Source organism: Carassius gibelio, chromosome A6 (genome assembly GCF_023724105.1).
Source record: "Carassius gibelio isolate Cgi1373 ecotype wild population from Czech Republic chromosome A6, carGib1.2-hapl.c, whole genome shotgun sequence".
Classification (NCBI taxonomy): Eukaryota; Metazoa; Chordata; class Actinopteri; order Cypriniformes; family Cyprinidae; genus Carassius; species Carassius gibelio.
Genome location: NC_068376.1, coordinates 28,593,689 through 28,614,170, shown reverse-complemented (window position 1 = coordinate 28,614,170; position 20,482 = coordinate 28,593,689). Strand labels below are relative to the sequence as shown.

Genomic DNA, 20,482 nt, shown 5'->3' with positions numbered 1-20,482 from the left:
AAGTTGTGATATTAACATCCAGACCACTATGACTTTTGAACCATTTTCTTATTTTAGTGTTTACTGATAAAAAAAAACTAAAACAACTAACAAAAAAAGAGAGAAAAAACTATGCACAATTAATGCAAAATTACTGTAATCCCTGGATTATCTCTATAAAATCATTTAAATTAATAATTAAAATTAATAAGGACATTTCATTACTCCAGTTGCTCACTGTCTAATTTGTCCTCGTTAAATTAAATACATTTAACATCATCTAAATATATATATATATATATATATATATATATATATATATATATATATATATATATATATATATATATGTATATGTATATATATATATATGTATATATGTATATATATATATATGTATATGTATGTATATATATATATATGTATACATGTATATATATATATATGTATACATGTATATATATATATATGTATATGTATATGTATATATATATATATATATATATATATATATATATATATATATATATCTATATCTATATATATATATATATATATATATATAGATATAGATATAGATATAGATATATATATATATATATATATATATATATATATATATATATATATATATAGTTTGGGGTGACACTTAAAGGGTTAGTTCACCGAAAAATGAAAATTATTTCATTAATAACTTACCCTCATGTTGTTCCGAACCAGTAAGACCTCCGTTTATCTTTGGAACACAGTTTAAGATATTTTATATTTAGTCCGAGAGCTCTCTGTCCCTCCATTGAAGCTGTGTACGGTATACTGTCCATGTCCAGAAAGGTAAGAAAAAAATCTTCAAAGTAGTCCATGTGACATCAAAGGGTCAGTTAGAATTTTTTGAAGCATCGAAAATAAATTACATATAGCAAAAACTACGACTTTATTCATCATTGTCTTCTCTTCCGTGTCTGTTGTGAGAGAGTTCAAAACACAACAGTATAGTGATATCTGGTATCCGTTTTCTTCAACCGGTTCATTGAATCGAACTGTCCGAAAGAACTACTGGTGATCCGAAAACTGATGCAACCGGTTCATTATCTGGCTCGGCTCGGTGTTCATCTTCAGTTCTGTTTTCACAGCAGTTCAGTCAGTCTACTGTTTGAGTAAATTAATTACTCCAGGATATTGGTTTGTTTTAACTCAGAGGGAGTGTCAGCCACATTAAAAAAGTTGTCAGTTTAAGTCATTTGTGGATTAATGCGTATTGGAGACGTGAACCGTTTAAAACAATTCAGTTTGATTTGGTGAACTGGTTCAAGAAGATCCAGTTACATCGAATGATTAGTTCACGAACCGGATATCACAAACTGCTTTGTTTTGAACTCTCTCTCACAACAGACACAGAAGAGAAGACAATGCTGAATAAAGTCGTAGTTTTTGCTATTTTTGGACCAAAATGTATTTGCGATGTTTCAACAAATTCTAACTGACCCTCTGATGTCACATGGACTACTTTGATGATGTTTTTCTTACCTTTCTGGACATGGACAGTATACCGTACACACAGCTTCAATGGAGGGACTGACAGCTCTCGGACTAAATCTAAAATATCTTAAACTGTGTTCTGAAGATGAACGAAGGTCTCACTGGTTTGGAACGACATAAGGGTGAGTCATTAATGACATAATTTTCATTTTTCTGTGAACTAACCCTTTAAGACTGGAGTAGTGATATTCCTGCTGAAATTCAGCATTTCATCGCAGGAATAAATAACATTTTAAAATATATTAAATTATACAGCTGCTATTTAAAATCGTAATAAAATTTCACAATATTGCTGTTTTTATTACATAGTAATAGTAGTTCTTGTGTTTCTCTTTCCTTCAGTGATTCTGCTTGTTAACAGCAGCTGTTTATCATTAATGGTCAATCATCATATAATTATTTTAACTCTAGCCCTGCTTCAATGCTTCTTTAACACTCTGTAGTGTGGAAACACATGAACAGTGTGGGACTGTGAACCGTTACATAAATCTTACCTGTTTCATTCACGTATGCCTGACGCATATAAGTTTATTGATTTATTTTATGTTAAAACAGTGTAAAACATCTAAATGGATGGAAAATTGTTATGTAATTGAATTACAATTGAATTTTTTTTTGAACCCTGAATGCAGCCATTCTAAAAATCATTAGAATGGTAACATTGACTTTTAATGTATTTTATTTTGGTTTGACCAAATCCACGATTATGATTCAAATTGTCTGTTAAATAAAGTTAACCTCCTAATATGGCTCTAAACTTACATCGCTTCATCTTCACTTCATCTTCATATCACACATCTGTCAAAAACCAAACAAACAATTAACTCCAGCCTGAAAAACCATGCCCTTTTCCTCAACACGTGTTTGTGTTCCTAAAAAGACAATAATTCACATTAGGGAGCTTTGTCCTTTCGACATCTGAGTATTGGAGTCTGAGCTGCAGTATGTTTGTGGTAATTAACACGCGTTCACTGAGGCTAGCGGGAATCTCTGACATTTCACAACCTCCAATGAGCCTAGATTGAGCAAGAGCGATGGCAAGAGAGACTCGAGCATCTCGGGCCCCAGAGATCTGCAGGCAAAAGGGCAAAGCGACCAGGAACCCTTGTTATTCTGAAGCTTGCATCCCTGGGAGTGATTAGCACGTCTGTGGAGAGATGCACAAAAGATCAAGGAACATAATAAGCGAGATTACTTTAGCTGTTCAAAGGTCTGCTGGCATCAAGAGAGATTTTGTTTTGAAATGTTAACACTAATGGTCTCTTGCGCTTGGATCACATGGTGGCTGATGTAAACGCTGATCAATCACTAAATCTGAAGAAAGTTTGTGATGTATGCCATATTTAAGTACACTGTAAAAATGACTTTTCAAAGTTTCAATAACAACTAATATTTTTGCAGTAGTTACAAGAACTCCCTCCCTCCAAATTTTACAACATTTTATCTCAATGTTTTACTTGCCATTTCTTTGTAATTATTTCTGAAATGTACTAAACTTCTGAGTGAAAAGTAAATCTAAAATAAATAAATAATAATAAATAATACACATCGTGTATGATTTTCATTGGTCCCATGTATATATTTCTACAGATAAATAGTAGATTTATTTTATATTATGGTAGAACATTTTTAAAGCATCGTATTCAGAATGACAGCAGTCTGAAAACATCTTTATTTAACACTGTGAAAGAATACAGACACACTTTGAATGTTTTAAAAAGGAGTGTTATTAGGAAATAATTCACATATAACAGCCTTATAATGGGGCCTTTTTTTTGCAAATATCAAGAAAACGTAAAAACCTGAGGCCAGAGTACACTGAGGTATCATAACTTGATTCTGTATTCAATAACAACAATTAAAAAAACTACAATCTTAAGGGGCACTTGTACACAATAACCCTGTTAACATAATTTCTAAAATCATATCTTTGTGTTAACAAACCATTCAGGCCACACTGCAGTCCAGTTAAACAGTTTACAATGATCAAACATGTTCCTCTGACTATTTAAATATTCATGCACAACAGGCAACAGCTTTGGTCATAAGTAAGTGGATGTGTGCTTTTACGGAATTAGTACTATTTTTTTTTTTCTGTTCATATATTTGTGAATAAAGGTTTTACAGATCCACGTTCATATATTGTGCATAAATTTGGAGCCAGAAATGTTGCAAACAGGATAAAGATGACAATATTTCAGAGTGGTATAAAACACTTAATTTCCCTTTTTAGTGTATAAATGCTAATATCAAATTTGCCATAAATACATATCTCTCTATAAATCATTCAATACAGAGCATGTATAAATAGGGAACAATATTAGCCATGTCCAAAAATGTCATAAGGAAATAGTGGGCCTCATGCATCAGGCGTCAACACCTGTAGATCTTGTGACTGTGGGACCCTTCACACCCAGCGGGCCCCGTCCTCAAAGTGCTTTCTCATTTTCTAGTGAGCAACTGGCTCTCCAGAACTTCCAGTCGCTTGGTCATAGCTGACAGTGAAACACAGTTAAGGAAATATACTATAAAAAGTGATCAATCATCCACACTACTTTTCTGCTGTTTTAGGCATTACATATTTCAAACTAGATTTATCTCTCTCTCTCTCTCTCTCTCTCTCTCTCTCTCTCTCTCTCTCTCTCTATATATATATATAGACATACAAAACTGCTACAAATCTAGTGTGTACTGGGTGGTTTTCAGTTGCTTGTTTGCTTGTCCTGGGTGATTTTTTCTTTACGTCCCAGGTCAAAACAGCAAATTGAGTCTCTATGCATGCGTTTACTGTTATTACAATGATCACAAGTTACATATTAAAGTCAAATCATTAACAGTGACATGTGTTTGTAGGCCAAAACTGGGAAATGATTTTGCATTTTAGCATTTCCATTTCCATTGTCCTGGGGTCAGTGGGTGTTTTGAATGGGTTTTATTCTATGACATAAAATACATCAGAAATACCCCCTCTGTGATTTTTTTTTTAACTTATCTTTAAAGAATATCTAATATATCTTAATATATCTATCTCGATGTAGGGCAATAATATGTTACATATATAAGGCACACACACACATTCTCTGATGGGTAGATAAAGATATACGTTTAAAACATATAAAAGTAGAGTAAAATGTGTATATGTATGTTAACAATACCTATATATGAGTTTTTATGTTATTATGTAGCAACCATATCAACAAAATATATTTATTCATGAAACTTTAATAAAACAAAACATATACAAAATATCATGGTTTATATATGTTTTTGCAATCGTTTTTTTAAATGCATCTTTGTCTTTGATATTTACTGATATATTGATTTTTATATTTACTCTGACATTTATATGAAAATGTTTTGATGTTTTTTTTCATGTGCATGACATATATGTCCAAAAATTTATTTCATACACATAAACATAAATGTTTGTATGGGCTAGATATATATGTTAATATATTAAATTGTTACTTATTTTTACTACATATGACAATATAATTACACTCTTGCAAACTATTGTAAAAATGACTTATTCGTTTATAGCTTACATTTAGTTTTGCACTTCTGCCAATTACTTTTAGGCTCCCAAATTCATAAAAGTTGTGTTCATTTGTAGATATTATCATGATGAACAAAACAAGAACAAAACGTTTGTTAGTCATAGAGCTTACTTTCTGCAATAATCTGAAAGCCAATGGAAAAATCCTTTTGGGGTTTTATCGAAGGAACCAGAGTAATGCTAATTTTCAGGGTGGCCTACAAAAATACATCACAACTGCAGCACTGATTTACATAATTACATGCAAAAGGTAAATGACAGTGGCCTTCTGCCTCTCTGATGAGAAAACAATGAGAGGATGATGTGGGAATTTAACTTAAGAATTGCATCGCTTGAGCAAAATAATACAAAGTATCTGAGCAATGCACTCTAACCACCAGATCCAACTGTAAATGAATCCTATCAGCAAGATCTGTACTAAAAGCAACAGCCTTCCTTTGTAATCTCATCAAATTCTAGTTAAATGGATCCAGTGGAGACGTGCATCTACATTTATTAGTTCAGAAACATCTGTTTCTGGCCTCAGACGTGGGACAAGGCTCTTTTGAGCTTTGATGAATGATGCTGAGTGAGAGATCTGAAACAAAGAGCCATTGAAGCGTGTGGTCACAGAGGTTTATGTGAGGAGCCAAACCAGAGGGGCCAGTCTGGAACAGATCAGACCAACGGACACAATGTGGGCTCTTTCTGTACAGAGGGGCTTCTGTTAAACCCCTTAGCTTGTTGTAATAATGTGTTAATCTTCAGGTTATACTGTAGAAAGTTTGGAGTTGGATGAGTAACACTATTGCATTGTGTAATTGCACATGCTGAAAAGAAAGCATAATGTTTAAAGACTCTGTACTGAATATATAAAGGATATGTTTCTGGTTGAGCTGGTCTAGGGTGGACATCGTAACCTGCTGGAACTCCACAAGACTTTCACAAGCACAGGGGTCCTTCACCTCGATCTCACCTTGACTCTCAGCTGAAAAATGTGCATTTAATGAGTGCAAATGAAAGAAATAATGAATATTCATTAAAAATCATTTCCCAAAATTTGCATTTATGTATTTGGCAGAAATGCTAATTTGCAGGTAATGATTTTTAACAAGGAACATATAGGCTTATAAGCACCTCCTTAGGTAAAGTTTGCATGTGTGTGTTTACCTCAGGCTCTAGATGGCGATATTGAACAAAATACTGTGCAATTTGTTTTCTGGCATCCAATTCAAGTACTGTATGTAAGTGTTCACAGTCTTTCAAACACACCTGGACAGACATTGAGTTTGAGGTTCTCAGCGATCTGGCTGATGGCAGTGAAGTCGGCGCTGTAGAAGAAGTGTTTTTCCACAGGCTCAGAGGCAATCTCTCTCAGCTCATCCTCCACGGCTTTACCCACACCAACAGCGTACATGGTGATACCTGGAACAAAAGTTGCACTTTTCAAGAAATTAGTAGAATTTTTTTTTTTTTCAGTAAATAGCGAGTGAGAAGATGCTTAATTATATTCATTTTAAATGAGGTTTGCAATTTAGGATATCGTATTCCATTAAAAAAAATGATAATAATCTTTAATCTTTTTATTAATATTTATTCTTTTGTAAATGTAATTAATGCTAATATTTCTATTAAAAAAAAAAAAAAAAAAAAAAAAATATATATATATATATATATATATATACATACATACATACATACATACATACATACATACACACACACACACACACACACACACACACACACACACACACACACACACACACACACACACACATATATATATATATATACAACAAAAACTAAATCTTAGAAATATTTTAAAAACGATTATTTTTATTACAGTTATTTTCTTTTACTAGTTTGAGTACAAATGTAGATTTTAATCTACTATGAATCCAATATGATTACATTAAAAACTAATTTCTTTCAAACTTTTCTAGCAATAATGTTATATTTAAAAATAAAAATATTTACAATCAAGCTGAAAGCTGCAAAGCTAAATTGCAGAAGTCAACATTTGAAGTGGATCAAAAAAGTTCATCAAAGTTGTCCTAAGAAAAGAACGGCTATTGTGTTGTTTTTAGGACAACTTTGATGAAAGGTTTTGATCCACTTCAAATGTTGACTAGTAGTCTAAATTTAGATTTGTTTTAAATGATGATAAATCGAGGAAAAATAATATTTTCTAAAATTATAATGTTTTATTACAAAGCTATTTTCTTACACCACATTCTATGTATTTATTACTAAAGCTTAAAGTGTATGGTATCTACGACTGTAACACTTTTATTTTTGGCCCCTTAATAACAATACCTGCTTCCTTGGCCTTCTTAGCCCAGTCTTGAATATCATCCTGTGATCGTCCGTCAGTAAAGACCAGGCCGACCCGTGGGATGTTCTTCTCAGCAGGACGGGCTCCATCAGCCTCGGAGAAGCTGTTCTCCACCATGTGTTTGAGAGCCAAACCCGTCATGGTCCCCTTCTCCATGTACTCCACATTCATCACAGCCTTTTTGATCTCTTCTTTTGTCTGAAACATGCTAAGCGGAAACTCTGTACGCACTCTGCTTGAGTACTGGACGAGACCCACGCGTGTTCCTTTAGGGGAGACGTCCAGCTGATCCACCACCTGGTTAACAAACTGCTTGACAAGCTCGAAATTCTGCGGCCGCACGCTCTTGGAACCGTCGATGAGGAGAACCAGGTCGATGTTGGAAGATCGACAGGCTTGAAAAGGAAATGAACAAACATGCATTTCAAAACATGTTTTCCATTAGCAGAGAAGATGGGGAATTTTTGTCTTTTCAAAGGTGTATAATATTGTGCGAATCTATAATTTGTAGCATTAGGAATTCAGCTTTAGGAATTTCCCCTTTTAAAACAAGGGTGATCAGAATGAAAGCGTGCATTACTTCCGCAGGTCTTGCCGTCGTCCTGTAGCACATGGCCCTCGAGACATATGCAGTGGTAAGATCCTGGAGTGCTCACACACTGGTATTCACAACCATGTTCCACTGTGTTACACAAGTTATCCGCTGCAGAACACATAAACATGAAGAGCATGTCATTAACCAGACTGAAAATAAACATGAAACGGATTCATGAGGTGAGCCAGAAAAGGAACAGAATTTACGATTGATTCTTCAACAAGGATGTATTAAAATGATCAACTGTGATGAAGAAATTTCTATTTTCACAAATAATATTAAGCAGTTTTCAACTTATAATAATAATAATATTATGCACAAAATCAGCATATTAGAATGATTTCTGAAAGATCACGTGACACTGAAGGCTGGAGTAATGATGCTGGAAATTCAGCTTTGATCACAGGAATACATTTTATTTAAAAATATATTCACATAGAAAATTGCAATAATATTTTAATATTTTTTAATTGTAATAATATTATTAAATTAATTCAGCCTTGTTTGCGAGCTTTTCTTTGATCAGACAAAAAAACTAAACAATCAAATTAAATTTTCTGAGCACTGTAACAGTGTTTATCAGATTTTTGCATAATTTCAATCTGCTGTAAATACTTGCAAGAGAAACAGAATAAATGTGAATGAAACTGAATTTCTGCTATGCATTTTATTGGTAGCAGAAAGCGGAAATCTGGTGAAGGAATGCTCTTCAAAGCAAATGTCCAGAGCCTTTAGGTAAACTTAACAAAAGATAAACGACACACTTGATATTTTTGGTCTTTCCAGCTGTTCGAGGCCAAGGTCTGGGAAGGCCATCAGGCTTAAAGAGGGGGTGCTCACTTCCGAGCCAGCTGATTTTGAACAGTTTTAAAGAGTTTAGGCGACAGTAACCATACAGTGTTATGCAATTTGAGCACAGTTTGAGAGTAGAATATCTTTTTGGTGTGAATTAATCAGATATTCAACTTGGAATATCAATAAATCATACTGTATCTTATCACAGCACATAATAAAATATAGACGTCAATATGCACTAAACAAATCCTACCACTGCTTTTAAAAGCTATTATTTTTAGCAATTATTTGTGAAAACATACTAAGTGTTATATTTGCAAAAAGAGGCAGTATTTTAATATAGAAAACACTACAAACCGCTCTACTTATTATAACAGACATTTAGCATCCGTCCGGATCATACATACACTGGCAGGTCTTTCTATCCTCCTGAAGAGTGTATCCCTCATCGCAGCGACAGTAGAAGCCATTGAGCACACTAACACAGTGATGATCACAGCTGTGATTCCCAAATGAACAGTAATCAATCACTAAGAGACAAAAACAAAGCCAATAATGTTTTAGTAAGCCAACAGAGTAACCCATCCTATAGACTGAAGATGACACATTAATTGTGACCCGAACACACAAGCAAGAACAACCAACAAAATGTACTGTAGATTCTCATAAAACTCAGGTTATAAAACAGCATAAGGTAACTGTACATTTTAAGATAATTACAATAACAAAAAACAACTTCAGGAGAGCTGAACAATTTAAAGAGCTCAATCAAACAGAGTAAGCATGGATGATTGGAGGAATGATCTGGAACAGTATGTGTGTCGATCAGTTTCTCTCACTAACTTGTGCAGGTCTTCTTGTCGTCATTAAGAGTGTATCCATCCTTACAACGGCAGTAAAAGCCTTTCAGGACACTCACACACTCATGCTCACAGCTATCATTCCCAAATGAGCAGTAATCAATCACTGGAACAAGAAGAGAATAGCAGGAAATAGACTTTAGAAAACAGTGTAAGCAATTCACAAGTTGCAACTCAAAAGTTTCCATATGTGTTTGTTGTACGCTTAGGAAGCAGAATGTTAACGGTTAAACCAGCTGGACATAAAAGGCATAGACAGCAGAGTTCATAATAAAACAGACATATTTATTTTGTGTTTTTTAATGCCCTTGTGGATGTTAATCCTCGTTTAAATAAGGGTGTGCGCAACAGTATGTGTGTGTAGAGTTTGATATGTCGCCCTCACTTACTTGTGCAGGTCTTCAGGTCATCATTTAGTGAGTATCCTTCATTACACTGGCAGTTAAAGCCTTTGAGCACACTCACACACTCGTGCTCGCAGCTATCATTCCCAAATGAACAGTAGTCGATCACTGGAACAGGCAGAAAGAAGCAAAGAAGCTCAAAATCTGGAGTAAGACCAGTAGCCAAAGTAGTTGGCAAAGAGCAAAATGTTTTGTACGAGGAAGAAACATAGAAAGGAAACTCGTAAAAATGCTTTTATATAGATGTGGTCGTTTCATGGATTCATAAAGGCTATTAAATATTTTGGTTTGGGGAATGGGAAAAATGGGGAATGTATACTCTGTGTGCATGCGTGTGTACTGTATGTGTGTAGAGTTTAAACATGTGGCTTTCACTAACTTGTGCAGGTCTTCATGTCATCGTTGAGTGTGTATCCATCATCACAAACGCAGTGAAAGCCTTTCAGGACACTCACACACTGGTGCTCGCAGCTATCGTTCCCAAAAGAGCAGTAATCGATCACTAAAAATGGATTTAAAGAACATAACCAAACAGGATAAACATTTATCTTTTATATTAATGTTATAATTCCCAAATATTGATGCTTAACAACTGAGAGAAAAAAAGTAAGGAAATGGCATATAAGTGAAAGCATAAATTGATTGTGAGCCTTTACTAACTTGTGCAGGTCTTCTTGTCATCGTTGAGTGTGTATCCATCATTACAGCGGCAGTGAAAGCCTTTCAGGACACTCACACATTCATGCTCGCAGCTATCGTTCCCAAATAAGCAGTAGTCGATCACTAAATATGGATTAAATGTATTAGAATTCAAGGACATGCAAGCCATACAGAATAAATATTTAATTAATCCCTAATTAATCACTTTCGTTTTTTGCATCTGAAAGTTTTAAAGAAAAGTTTCTTTGCTTCTTCCAAATTCTTCCCAATTTTTCTCAATATTACAGTAAGAGCTTGTTGTGGACCATCATATGCTCCCACTGGGGCCTTTATTTTTTGGGGAATCTTATTAGAAACCGCAAACGTGTCTATAAATGGTGCATTCAACAAGAATTTATGGTCTCAAATAACACAGAAAAAGTAATTGAATGTTAAAATATTTAACTTTTTACTAACAAGCAAACAACTCTGTTTGAACAGTTTGTGCATTTCTAATTGGGAAGTTAATTTTTACGAGTTGAGAAGTCTAATCATTATATACTGTGCAATAATTGTACAATACTGTGGTATTTTGTACATGCAACTTCTTAATTGTATAGTTCTATTGTAGTTTTGAAAAATGTAACATTGATACAGATGCTAGATCTATTGCTTCTGATATGTTTTCTCACTAAAGCGAAAATAGACACACAAGAAAATTTCCCACTCTAAATTACAATTACATTTGCATTCATCTTGTAAATACAACCTTCCCAAATTGTTTTGAATGCACAGTTTTCAAAGTGGAAACACTCCATCTGTCCAAAAAGCTCTTTTGTTTTGCAATTGATGCCTCAGATATTGATGGTATACAATTGAGAAAACTGCAGTGAAATTCTTTTAAAAGGAAAGTATAAATGGATCGTAAGCGACTTCACTAACTTGTGCAGGTCTTCTTGTCATCGTTGAGTGTGTATCCATCATTGCACTGGCAGTGAAAGCCTTTCAGGACACTCACACACTCGTGCTCGCAGCTATCATTCCCAAATGAGCAATAATCGATCACTAAATATGGATTAGATGGATCATAATTCAAATATGACAAACATTTCAATACATTTTTATATATAAATTTTGCACTACACCGTTTAGATACTTTAAGTCAAGTTTACTTTCAATTGTTTGCCAAATGTTCTCCATGCTTGTTTTGGCCATCACATGCTCTTATTGAGACATTTATTTGAGTCCATTTTGGAGGGAAAACATGAAGATTCAGTTTTCTAGAACAGGCTATACTGTATGTGGCCTAATTCACAATCCCAATTCCCAAATGTGGACAAACATCTGAAAGCTTTCAGTGCTTTGAGAAAGAACATAAGATTATTAGACCAAATGGGATCCACATCTTTTTGATGTTCAAACTAGCATGGTTGGACCCAATACCGATGGTAAACAATTAAGAAAAATGTTAAGTAAACTTGATTTTAAGGGAATTCCTTTTGAATTTGTGTATGTACAAACTGATGATGGCCTTGACTTACTTGTACAGGTCTTCAGGTCATCGTTGAGTGAGTATCCTTCATTACAGCGGCAGTTAAAGCCATTGAGCACACTCACACACTCGTGCTCACAGCTGTCATTCCCAAATGAACAGTAATCGATCACTGGAAAAGGCAAAGAAAAGTGAGAAAATCTTTGGCAAAGCAGGAGGAGCAAAACCACATCAAACTAAATTATAAGCTGTTGATCTTGTATCAAAACAGTTAAGCTGCTAAAAGTATATTCATGTATCTAGCAGTGCTTGGCAGTAACTAAATCAGCAATGCTAACTTAAATACACTTAGCATTATGACAGTGGCTATAACTATCTTCAAAACCGTGTATTTTTCCAGTAACAAGCTAGTTGCGCTAACAAATAGCAGTTTTCCCTATACTGCTTATAAACCAAAAACGCTAAACTTGGCTATGTTTTTACTATTTACTATAAAAACTGTACAGAACTAGAAGCTCATACACTAAAACACCCAGTTTTGTTTAGTGGCTTGATAGATGAAGCAGATGGTCCCAGGAGGAAACGGATAGATAGCGCTGGTGTGTTTTATAGCAGCATATGTGGCCAATCGGATGCTGTAATGACACTGCAAACTTTTTCTTTGTATTAGAAACTGTTCCATGTGTTTGAAAAATGTTAGTTAGGAGAATGTCTGAGTGAGTCTGGCATTTAATTACAGGCTTGTAGTGTTTTGGGTATTTGTGAGTCCTCCATATGTGAATTATGTGTGTATTTGTGGCCCTCACTAACTTGTGCACGTTGTTTCATCCTCATTGAGTGTGTATCCTTCACGGCACTGGCAATAAAAGCTCTGAAGCACACTCACACATTCGTGCTCACAGCTATCATTCCCAAAAGAACAGTAGTCGATCACTGGAACAGGCAGACAGAAGCATGAGACGTTGGTGATGGTAAAACACAAGAACAATAATCACTGCCTATTTTAGTTCACATTTGCCGATACTAGCATACAGCTACTATTTTGGTTTATCATTTTCTGCTCATTTTACATCAGTTACATGTTAGAAACTGAATGGAATTCTATTGCAATACTACAAAGCATCTACTTTTTTATAGTTTAAAAAGCATTGTAAGTTGCAGGAAATTGCTCTCACTTACTTGTGCAGGTTTTCAGGTCATTGTTGAGTGAGTATCCTTCGTCACAGCGACAGTTAAAGCCGTTGAGCACACTTACACACTCGTGCTCGCAGCTATCATTCCCAAATGAGCAGTAGTCGATCACTGGAACAGGAAGAGAACGGTGAGAGAAGCTTCTTGGGTGAGTTATCAGGTGCTAAAGACCCCATGAAATCTGGACTGGATTTTCTGGATTTTAGTCCACGTCTAATCATTTTGAAGCCATATATAGGCTAGCGTACTTCCATCTTCAGTCAGTGTTTTATCTAAAACTAAAACTATTGTTTGTTTGCTATTTTGTTTTTATTAATTGAAATAAAGCAATAAAATAAAATATAATATTAAATAAAATACTTAGACTTAGAATAAACGAAAAAAAAAACACTTGATGCAACTAACTCGTTTGGTAGCTAAGTGTATTAAAAAAAATTTAAGCTAAATCTAAATATTAATAAATACTGTAATAGTATTTAAATAAAAATTGATTTCACTGGATCTTTAAGTTTGCATTACACAAATAAGCATACTATGTGCTGAGGCTATATTGTGCTGTACAATAAAGAGCAGGGCCCGTATTCATAAAGGATCTTAATGCAAAAAGTAGCTCTTAGTGACAAAATTCTATGAAAATTCTTAGAAATGTGGGCGTTTACTCTTAAAATTTAAGAAAAAATCCTAGTAAAGAAAAAAGTAATTCAGAAAGCATCTTAACCCTTAAAAGAGGTCTTAAGGTCAAACTTGTTATACACAAACTTGTGTATATTTAGTACACAGTATGTTCCTTTGGCTATGTTCGGAATGGAATACTAGTGTATACACTGCTGCAGAATATTTGCATATGGTGTTGAGTTATTGTGGCTAAGTGGTAGAGCATAGAGCGTTAGTAGTGCAAAAGGTTGTGGGTTTGATCCCCAGGGAACACGTACAGCTAAATATAGCCTGAATGCACTGTATTTTGCTTTGCTTAAAAGCGTCTGCTAAATATGTAAATGTACTGCTAAAATAGTATGGTATAGTATACTATTCCGAACATAACCTTTGTCTATATACTCTATAAAAACATATAAGTTCATGTCAATTTTATAATTTACAGTTCACTCAAATTGTTATGTAGATATCATGTCACTAACTTTTGCAGGTTCTCTTGTCATCGTTGAGTGTGTATCCTGTGTTACAGTCGCATGTGAATGACCCGGGTGAAGCGATACAGATCTGCTCACAATCATGCTTCCCTTCAGCACAAAGATCAATGGCTGCAAAGCAAACACACACCTGTTGAGCACCACTGGAATGATAATTGTGTCATACTTCTTTGATGTGTCATTTGTAAGGCTACACACGTGTGCAGGTCTTGCCATCCTCGTGGAGTGTGTATCCAGGCAGACAGAGACAGTGGTAGGAGCCAGGCGAGCTCTCACAGATGTGTTCACAACCGTGATCTGATTCTAGACATAAGTCCATCCCTGCAAATCCAATGCATATATGAATATTGAGAAAGCAAGACAGGTTAAACCATAGTGTCCACTGGATGTCAAAGAAAGAGTATTCATGTGCTTACAGTCAATATAAGATTTATGTATTGCACATAAGATTTTCCACTTTCAAATCCTCAATGAAATAGGATATTCAGCAAGAAAAAAGTAACAAAAGGTGGGACTGATTTAAAGCTCAAAGGACAATGTGAACCAATGAGAGCATCTCAAACAGTGTTTACAGTTTTAATTTTGTTTTGACTTTTAAAAATTATATTTTAAATTATTCCATTTAAACTCACAAGAAGCATATTTTTGACAAAATAATAAAGAACAAAAATTAATACTATGATCCAATTAGCTAGATTTAAGTAAATTAAATAATTGTACACTACTTTAGAAAGAATGGAATGTTTTATTATTATTATTTATGATTATTTAATATATTTTTTTACATTAAAAATGTATACAAGATTGTTCAAAAGTTATTTTTAAGAACTTAATGCTTTTATTTAGCTAGAATGCATTAAATCATTAAATTAATCAAAAGTGATGGTAAAGACATTTATAAAGACACAAATGATTTCTGTTTCAAATAAATGCTGTTCTTTTGAACTTTTCCTTCATCATAGATTATTGGCAAAAAAATGTATCATGATTTCAGAAAAATTATATTAAGCAAAACAACTGTTTGAAAATAAACAGATGCAGTGCAGCTTGTTTATAAGCAGAGGAATACACACCCATGAGGGTGTAATTAATGACAAACTTTGTGAATGGTAGTTTACATCCTTTGTTATTTCTAAGAAGAAATTGCATCTTTGAGTTGAGGTTTGAGGTTAAACCCTTTCAGAACAGAGTCCAAAAAAAGTTATGAAATGTTAAACTTTTATGTCTAGATCCTTTCACTATTGTGGAGCATACAGTATATCAAATGGAGAAACACTTTACCACAAAGCTTGTCTTGAAATTGAAGCCCAAACTGGTGAATGAGGTCAAAACTTTCCACCAGGAAGACGTGATCCTCAAATGGTGGAGAAGCCATAGCTCGCAGTGAGGTCATATCAGCCCTGGCGACACCAATGGCATAGATCTCAATCCCAGACTCCCTTGCAGCTGCCGCCACTTCAGCCACACGGTCCTGAGGGCGACCGTCTGTCACGATAACGGCTACATGGGGAACGTTGGGACGGGCGCCTTGTTCGGCAGAGAAGGCTACATTCATAGCATAGCGGATGGCCAGGCCGGTCATAGTGCCCTGTGCCAATGGAATGATCTCGTTGATGGCTTTGACCATCTCCGCAGTCTTGCTGAAGGCTTTGAGGGAGAACACATTCTGGACTTGACTGGAGTATTGGACCACACCAACTCTTGTAGCTTCCAGGCCAATGTCCATCTCATGGATGATGTCTATCATGAACTTGCGCATTGTCTCAAACTCATGGGGACGAACGCTGCGGGAGCCATCAATGATAAACACAAGGTCGACCGGGCCTGATTTACACTTTGGTTCAGCTGTAAAAAATGGGATTCGGATTGAAAAACACAATGACAGTACTTATTCAGTCTAAAGCTACAAGAAAACAAGTACACTAGGTTCTTTTATGGCATTCATGGATCCATGAAGAACTTTTAACATCCATGGGAGCTTTCCATTGCACAAAAGTTTCTTTATAGTGGAAAAGGTTTCTGCAGATTATTTAAAATGTTCTTCAAACCTAAATTCTTTTAAGAACTGTTTAATGAAAATCCTTTAAGAAACAAATAACGGTTCTTACGCTATCATACATAAAGGTTCTTTACTTGCATTGATGGTTCTTTGAAGAACTGTTAACATCCATGAAACCTTCATCGTGCAAGAGGTTCTTTACATTATTAAAAATGGTCTTCACACTAAGAAAAAAAATTGTTCTTTTAAGAACTGTTCACTGAAAGGTTTTTTTGGAAACCAAAAATGGTTCTTCTATGCCATTTCTGCGAAAACAACTCATGGAACCTTTATTTTTATGCATGTACAATGTTTACCAAAATCAGTGCCATGTTTCACTGAAATTTGAAAGTGCTGAAAACGTCACAACAGACAATCTTAATTAAGGGGAACCATTGGTATTACCAAACCAAAAATGGGTTGCAGATCTGTTCTAACAGTGTCTAACAGATGCAAATAAAATGCATCTGAAACAGATTTGTGGTCTTGAAGATAAAAATCAAACATTTGAAATGCAATGTGTAAAGAATGAAAAATGCTTATTTCAGGGATAATTAACGCATTTCAAATGTAAAAGAGAAGAGAAGAGAATTTTCACATGCATCCCTTACAGATGCAAATAAAATGCAACTATATAATCATGCATAATTTGGATAGTAAAGCCAATATGTTTAGAATTTGTTTAAGATGGAGGATGTTTCTATTATCCTTTGTTGTTGAGATTAATTCTAATCAAATTAATCTATCAATTGATTGTAAAACTTAAATAACCTGAATTTGGGAACCATAAACAAAATTATCCAAAGTAAAAGAAATAGTATTATCATACTCAGAATACATTAAAATATAGGTTCACCAACCCAGTAAGGACAGACATCATTTGTGCTGATTACTATGAGCTTTTAATGTGGTTAATCAGTGGCTGCCAAAAACACGAAACCACTGAAACTCAAAATGTGAAGTCAATTTTCTTTTTCAGACCCATCTTATAATTCTGTATATCAGGTCTACATAGTTCATGCTTAAATAACATTTTGGTTTAGTTTTGCATGTAAAATCTAAATCCTGAAGCAGTTAAGAAGCACAGATCTAGTTGATAAAAAAACAAACCAATCCATACAATGGTTGTCTGGTTTGCCAATAACAACTCAATTGTGCCACCACAAAATGCTTAGTGTAATCGACAGACTCTGAGGTAGAGTCTACATTGCCTTACTGACAAGATTGATTTATTAGTGTTATGACGGCGGTTTAACCAACCTGATTTAGGCCTTGCTTCTGTCACAGCCATTATGGCTATCAGCACACCAATGTACACCAACGCACGTATCATGTTTCGTCGACAAAGGCCCAATCTTGCCACAAAAATTCCAATGGCTGTAGATGGAGAAGAGAAAGAAAGAGAAAAATTGCAGGTCAAGGGAAATCTGCGATTTAAAAGCAGCCATACATTCCAGTCTGAGCTTGCAATAAAATGGCGACACAAAACAGATGGTCCACAGCAGCAGCTCTAAACAGGCCATTAACATGGAAGAGTTAATAGGCTTTTGGGCCGATCACATCACCAGAGGCACTGAGTTCAAATGCCGTGTGAAGTAATTGCTGCAAAATAACAGCGTCTGGGACGTTGGTGTTGTAAATGGCGTGCTGTCAGTCACTTTGACTTTCAGAAAAAGGATTTGCTTCTCCAAAGGCCTGAGAAGGGTTATCACTATCACAGGGCCGAAGAATGGAGGAGTTTGTCGTGGTTAGGCATGAATTTTTACTCAGCAGATAAACAGCCAGCCAGATTAGTGCTGTGCTGATTTTCTATCTGCTATTCGTATACATGTTGCAGTTGAAGCTGATATGTTTACAGGCATAATTAATTCAAAATTCTGTCATCAATTATCTATGCTCATGTCATTTCACACCACAAAAGGTACTATAAAAGTTGTCTGTTTGCTTGTTATTCATGGTCGTAACTTAAATGCCAGATAGGTTTGGTGCATGTTTTACCCACAAAATAAGCAAAATTTGTGCTAAATGTCACTCGCATTCACTTCTGTTTGGAGCTTCATTCTGTGTTCACTTGTATCAGTAACTGCTTGCCACGTGGAGGGAGGCGTGAGAATTCAGCACCTGAGTACAGATGACTATCTCTGAAAACAAACACACATATAGATTTACAAATCCTCCTATGAGGCTGATAACACAGTTACTGGAAATGGAGATGGAGATGTCTTCTGAAAACAGAGCTCTGACAGTTACACTACTGCAAAAGGACAGAATAATGTAAAACCAGTTGGCATGAACAACAGCGGAGTGTCTGGCACTATAGAAGAGTTTATGAAGTTTGCAAAGTGGCAGATGTACATCTGAGTGCCATGCAGGACCAAAGGCAAGGAGACAGAGAAACAGGTCAGTACGAGAAATATGGTAACAATGGTGGCCATAGTTTTAAGCAAATTAAATTCGATTTTTTATTTATATTATATAATATTTATAATAAAAAAAGTTTTGTATTTATTGAAAATTAATAAAACTAATAAAAGATAGCGATGCTAAAAGTGTTTTTTTAATTAAATGTATTTTTATTTGATATAATATGAATTAATATTTATTTTAAAAAATGTATGCGTTAATTAGAAATAAATAAAAAATAATAAAAGGTAACCATGTTGACAATGGCGAGCATTATTTAAAAAAACCATAACTTCTTATTTATATTATATAATATTTATTATATATTTATTTAGATTGAGTGAAAAAATAAATTAAATAGAACCATGTCAGGAATTAGTAATATATATATATATATATATATATATATATATATATATATATATATATATATATATATATATATATATATATATATATATATATATATATATATTATATATATATAATATATATAATATATATATTTAGTTAATCATTAAAATGAATAAAATAAAAAAATTACACAATGTAATATTTATTATTTATTAGTATTTCATTTATTGAAAAAATACTATTAATAAAAGAGAACCATGTCACATATATATATATATATATATATATATATATATATATATATATATATATATATATATATATATATATATATATGTGACATGGTTCTCTTTTATTAATAGTAATATATATATAATATTTTTTATAAAAAGTCTGTTTTAGGATCTTTAAAATGTGCAATATTCCGACAATTAGATCAGTTAAAAAATAAAATAAGTCAAATAAAAAAATATGTACATGTCATTTATATTATATAATATTTGTTATAATATTTGTAGATATTTACTTAAAATAAATAATAAAAATCCCATACTATCGTTAGTGTAAAGCAAAGCAGATTTTTTTATTTTCGGCTTTGTGGTAAAATATGTTCTTGTTCATCACAGGTTTTATAAATCTCTGAGCATTAAAAATTAGGTGAAAAAATGGATGGGAAAATGTAAAATTAGACACAGTGAAGTACTATCATTATGAATAGTATGGATGAATAAAAATGATAGCTCCTCTGAGGAACCTAAACCAAGAGAAATCATATCCTTCCAGAGTAAAGTAGAGGAGTGAGAAAAGGTGACAGTAAAAAAGAAGAGCATCAGCACATTTCTTCCAGCATGCTGTATATATATATCTTTAGAAAACTGTTTAAGCTTCCCGGATCCCAGCTCTAGCCCAAAGGGATCTCCATGGGGTAAAGCCCGCAGTGTAAACATTTCTCTCAGCTTGACATGGGGCACAGACAGACCAAAGAAAACCCCAGTGTGAGGGAGTGAGAGAGAAGACAGGAGCATTAGAGGAGGGAAATGGAGGAAAATGAGAAGCGTTATTTCTTTGGCAGCTGACTGACTGACAGCTTCGGAGCACAGTTAAGATTAACTAATAGCAGCTTCTTGTTAAAGTGGGATTGAAAGCAGATGTGACCCTTTGCTACTAATAGTTTT

The 20,482-nt window shown here is 34.2% G+C and overlaps 2 protein-coding genes across 7 annotated transcripts in view; one reads left to right on the top strand and one right to left on the bottom strand.

The window, feature by feature from the left end:
• Window positions 1–3,164: 3,164 nt before the first annotated feature.
• The window catches only part of LOC128015982 (matrilin-4), an 18,996-nt gene continuing 1,678 nt past the window's right edge, over window positions 3,165–20,482 (bottom strand). Inside the window, exons 2-19 of one of the 5 annotated variants that reach the window (XM_052600256.1) lie at window positions 17,811–17,927; window positions 15,794–16,357; window positions 14,711–14,833; window positions 14,501–14,623; window positions 13,353–13,475; window positions 12,984–13,106; window positions 12,223–12,345; window positions 11,624–11,746; window positions 10,703–10,825; window positions 10,422–10,544; window positions 10,028–10,150; window positions 9,622–9,744; window positions 9,186–9,308; window positions 7,969–8,091; window positions 7,370–7,783; window positions 6,323–6,475; window positions 5,936–6,038; window positions 3,165–4,018 (exon numbers count right to left, since the gene is read on the bottom strand). In XM_052600256.1, the coding sequence (XP_052456216.1) occupies window positions 3,958–4,018; window positions 5,936–6,038; window positions 6,323–6,475; window positions 7,370–7,783; window positions 7,969–8,091; window positions 9,186–9,308; window positions 9,622–9,744; window positions 10,028–10,150; window positions 10,422–10,544; window positions 10,703–10,825; window positions 11,624–11,746; window positions 12,223–12,345; window positions 12,984–13,106; window positions 13,353–13,475; window positions 14,501–14,623; window positions 14,711–14,833; window positions 15,794–16,357; window positions 17,811–17,883 (2,844 nt within the window). In that variant the 5' untranslated portion in view covers window positions 17,884–17,927 and the 3' untranslated portion in view covers window positions 3,165–3,957. The remainder of the gene's footprint in view (window positions 4,019–5,935; window positions 6,039–6,322; window positions 6,476–7,369; window positions 7,784–7,968; window positions 8,092–9,185; window positions 9,309–9,621; window positions 9,745–10,027; window positions 10,151–10,421; window positions 10,545–10,702; window positions 10,826–11,623; window positions 11,747–12,222; window positions 12,346–12,983; window positions 13,107–13,352; window positions 13,476–14,500; window positions 14,624–14,710; window positions 14,834–15,793; window positions 16,358–17,810; window positions 17,928–20,482) is intronic. The other 4 variants (XM_052600257.1, XM_052600259.1, XM_052600260.1 and 1 more) reach the window with 4 other exon arrangements.
• Window positions 18,732–20,482, top strand: part of rbpjl (recombination signal binding protein for immunoglobulin kappa J region-like) — a 14,581-nt gene continuing 12,830 nt past the window's right edge. Inside the window, exon 1 of one of the 2 annotated variants that reach the window (XM_052600263.1) lies at window positions 18,732–18,950. In XM_052600263.1, the coding sequence (XP_052456223.1) occupies window positions 18,917–18,950 (34 nt within the window). In that variant the 5' untranslated portion in view covers window positions 18,732–18,916. The remainder of the gene's footprint in view (window positions 18,951–20,482) is intronic. The other variant, XM_052600262.1, reaches the window with a different exon arrangement.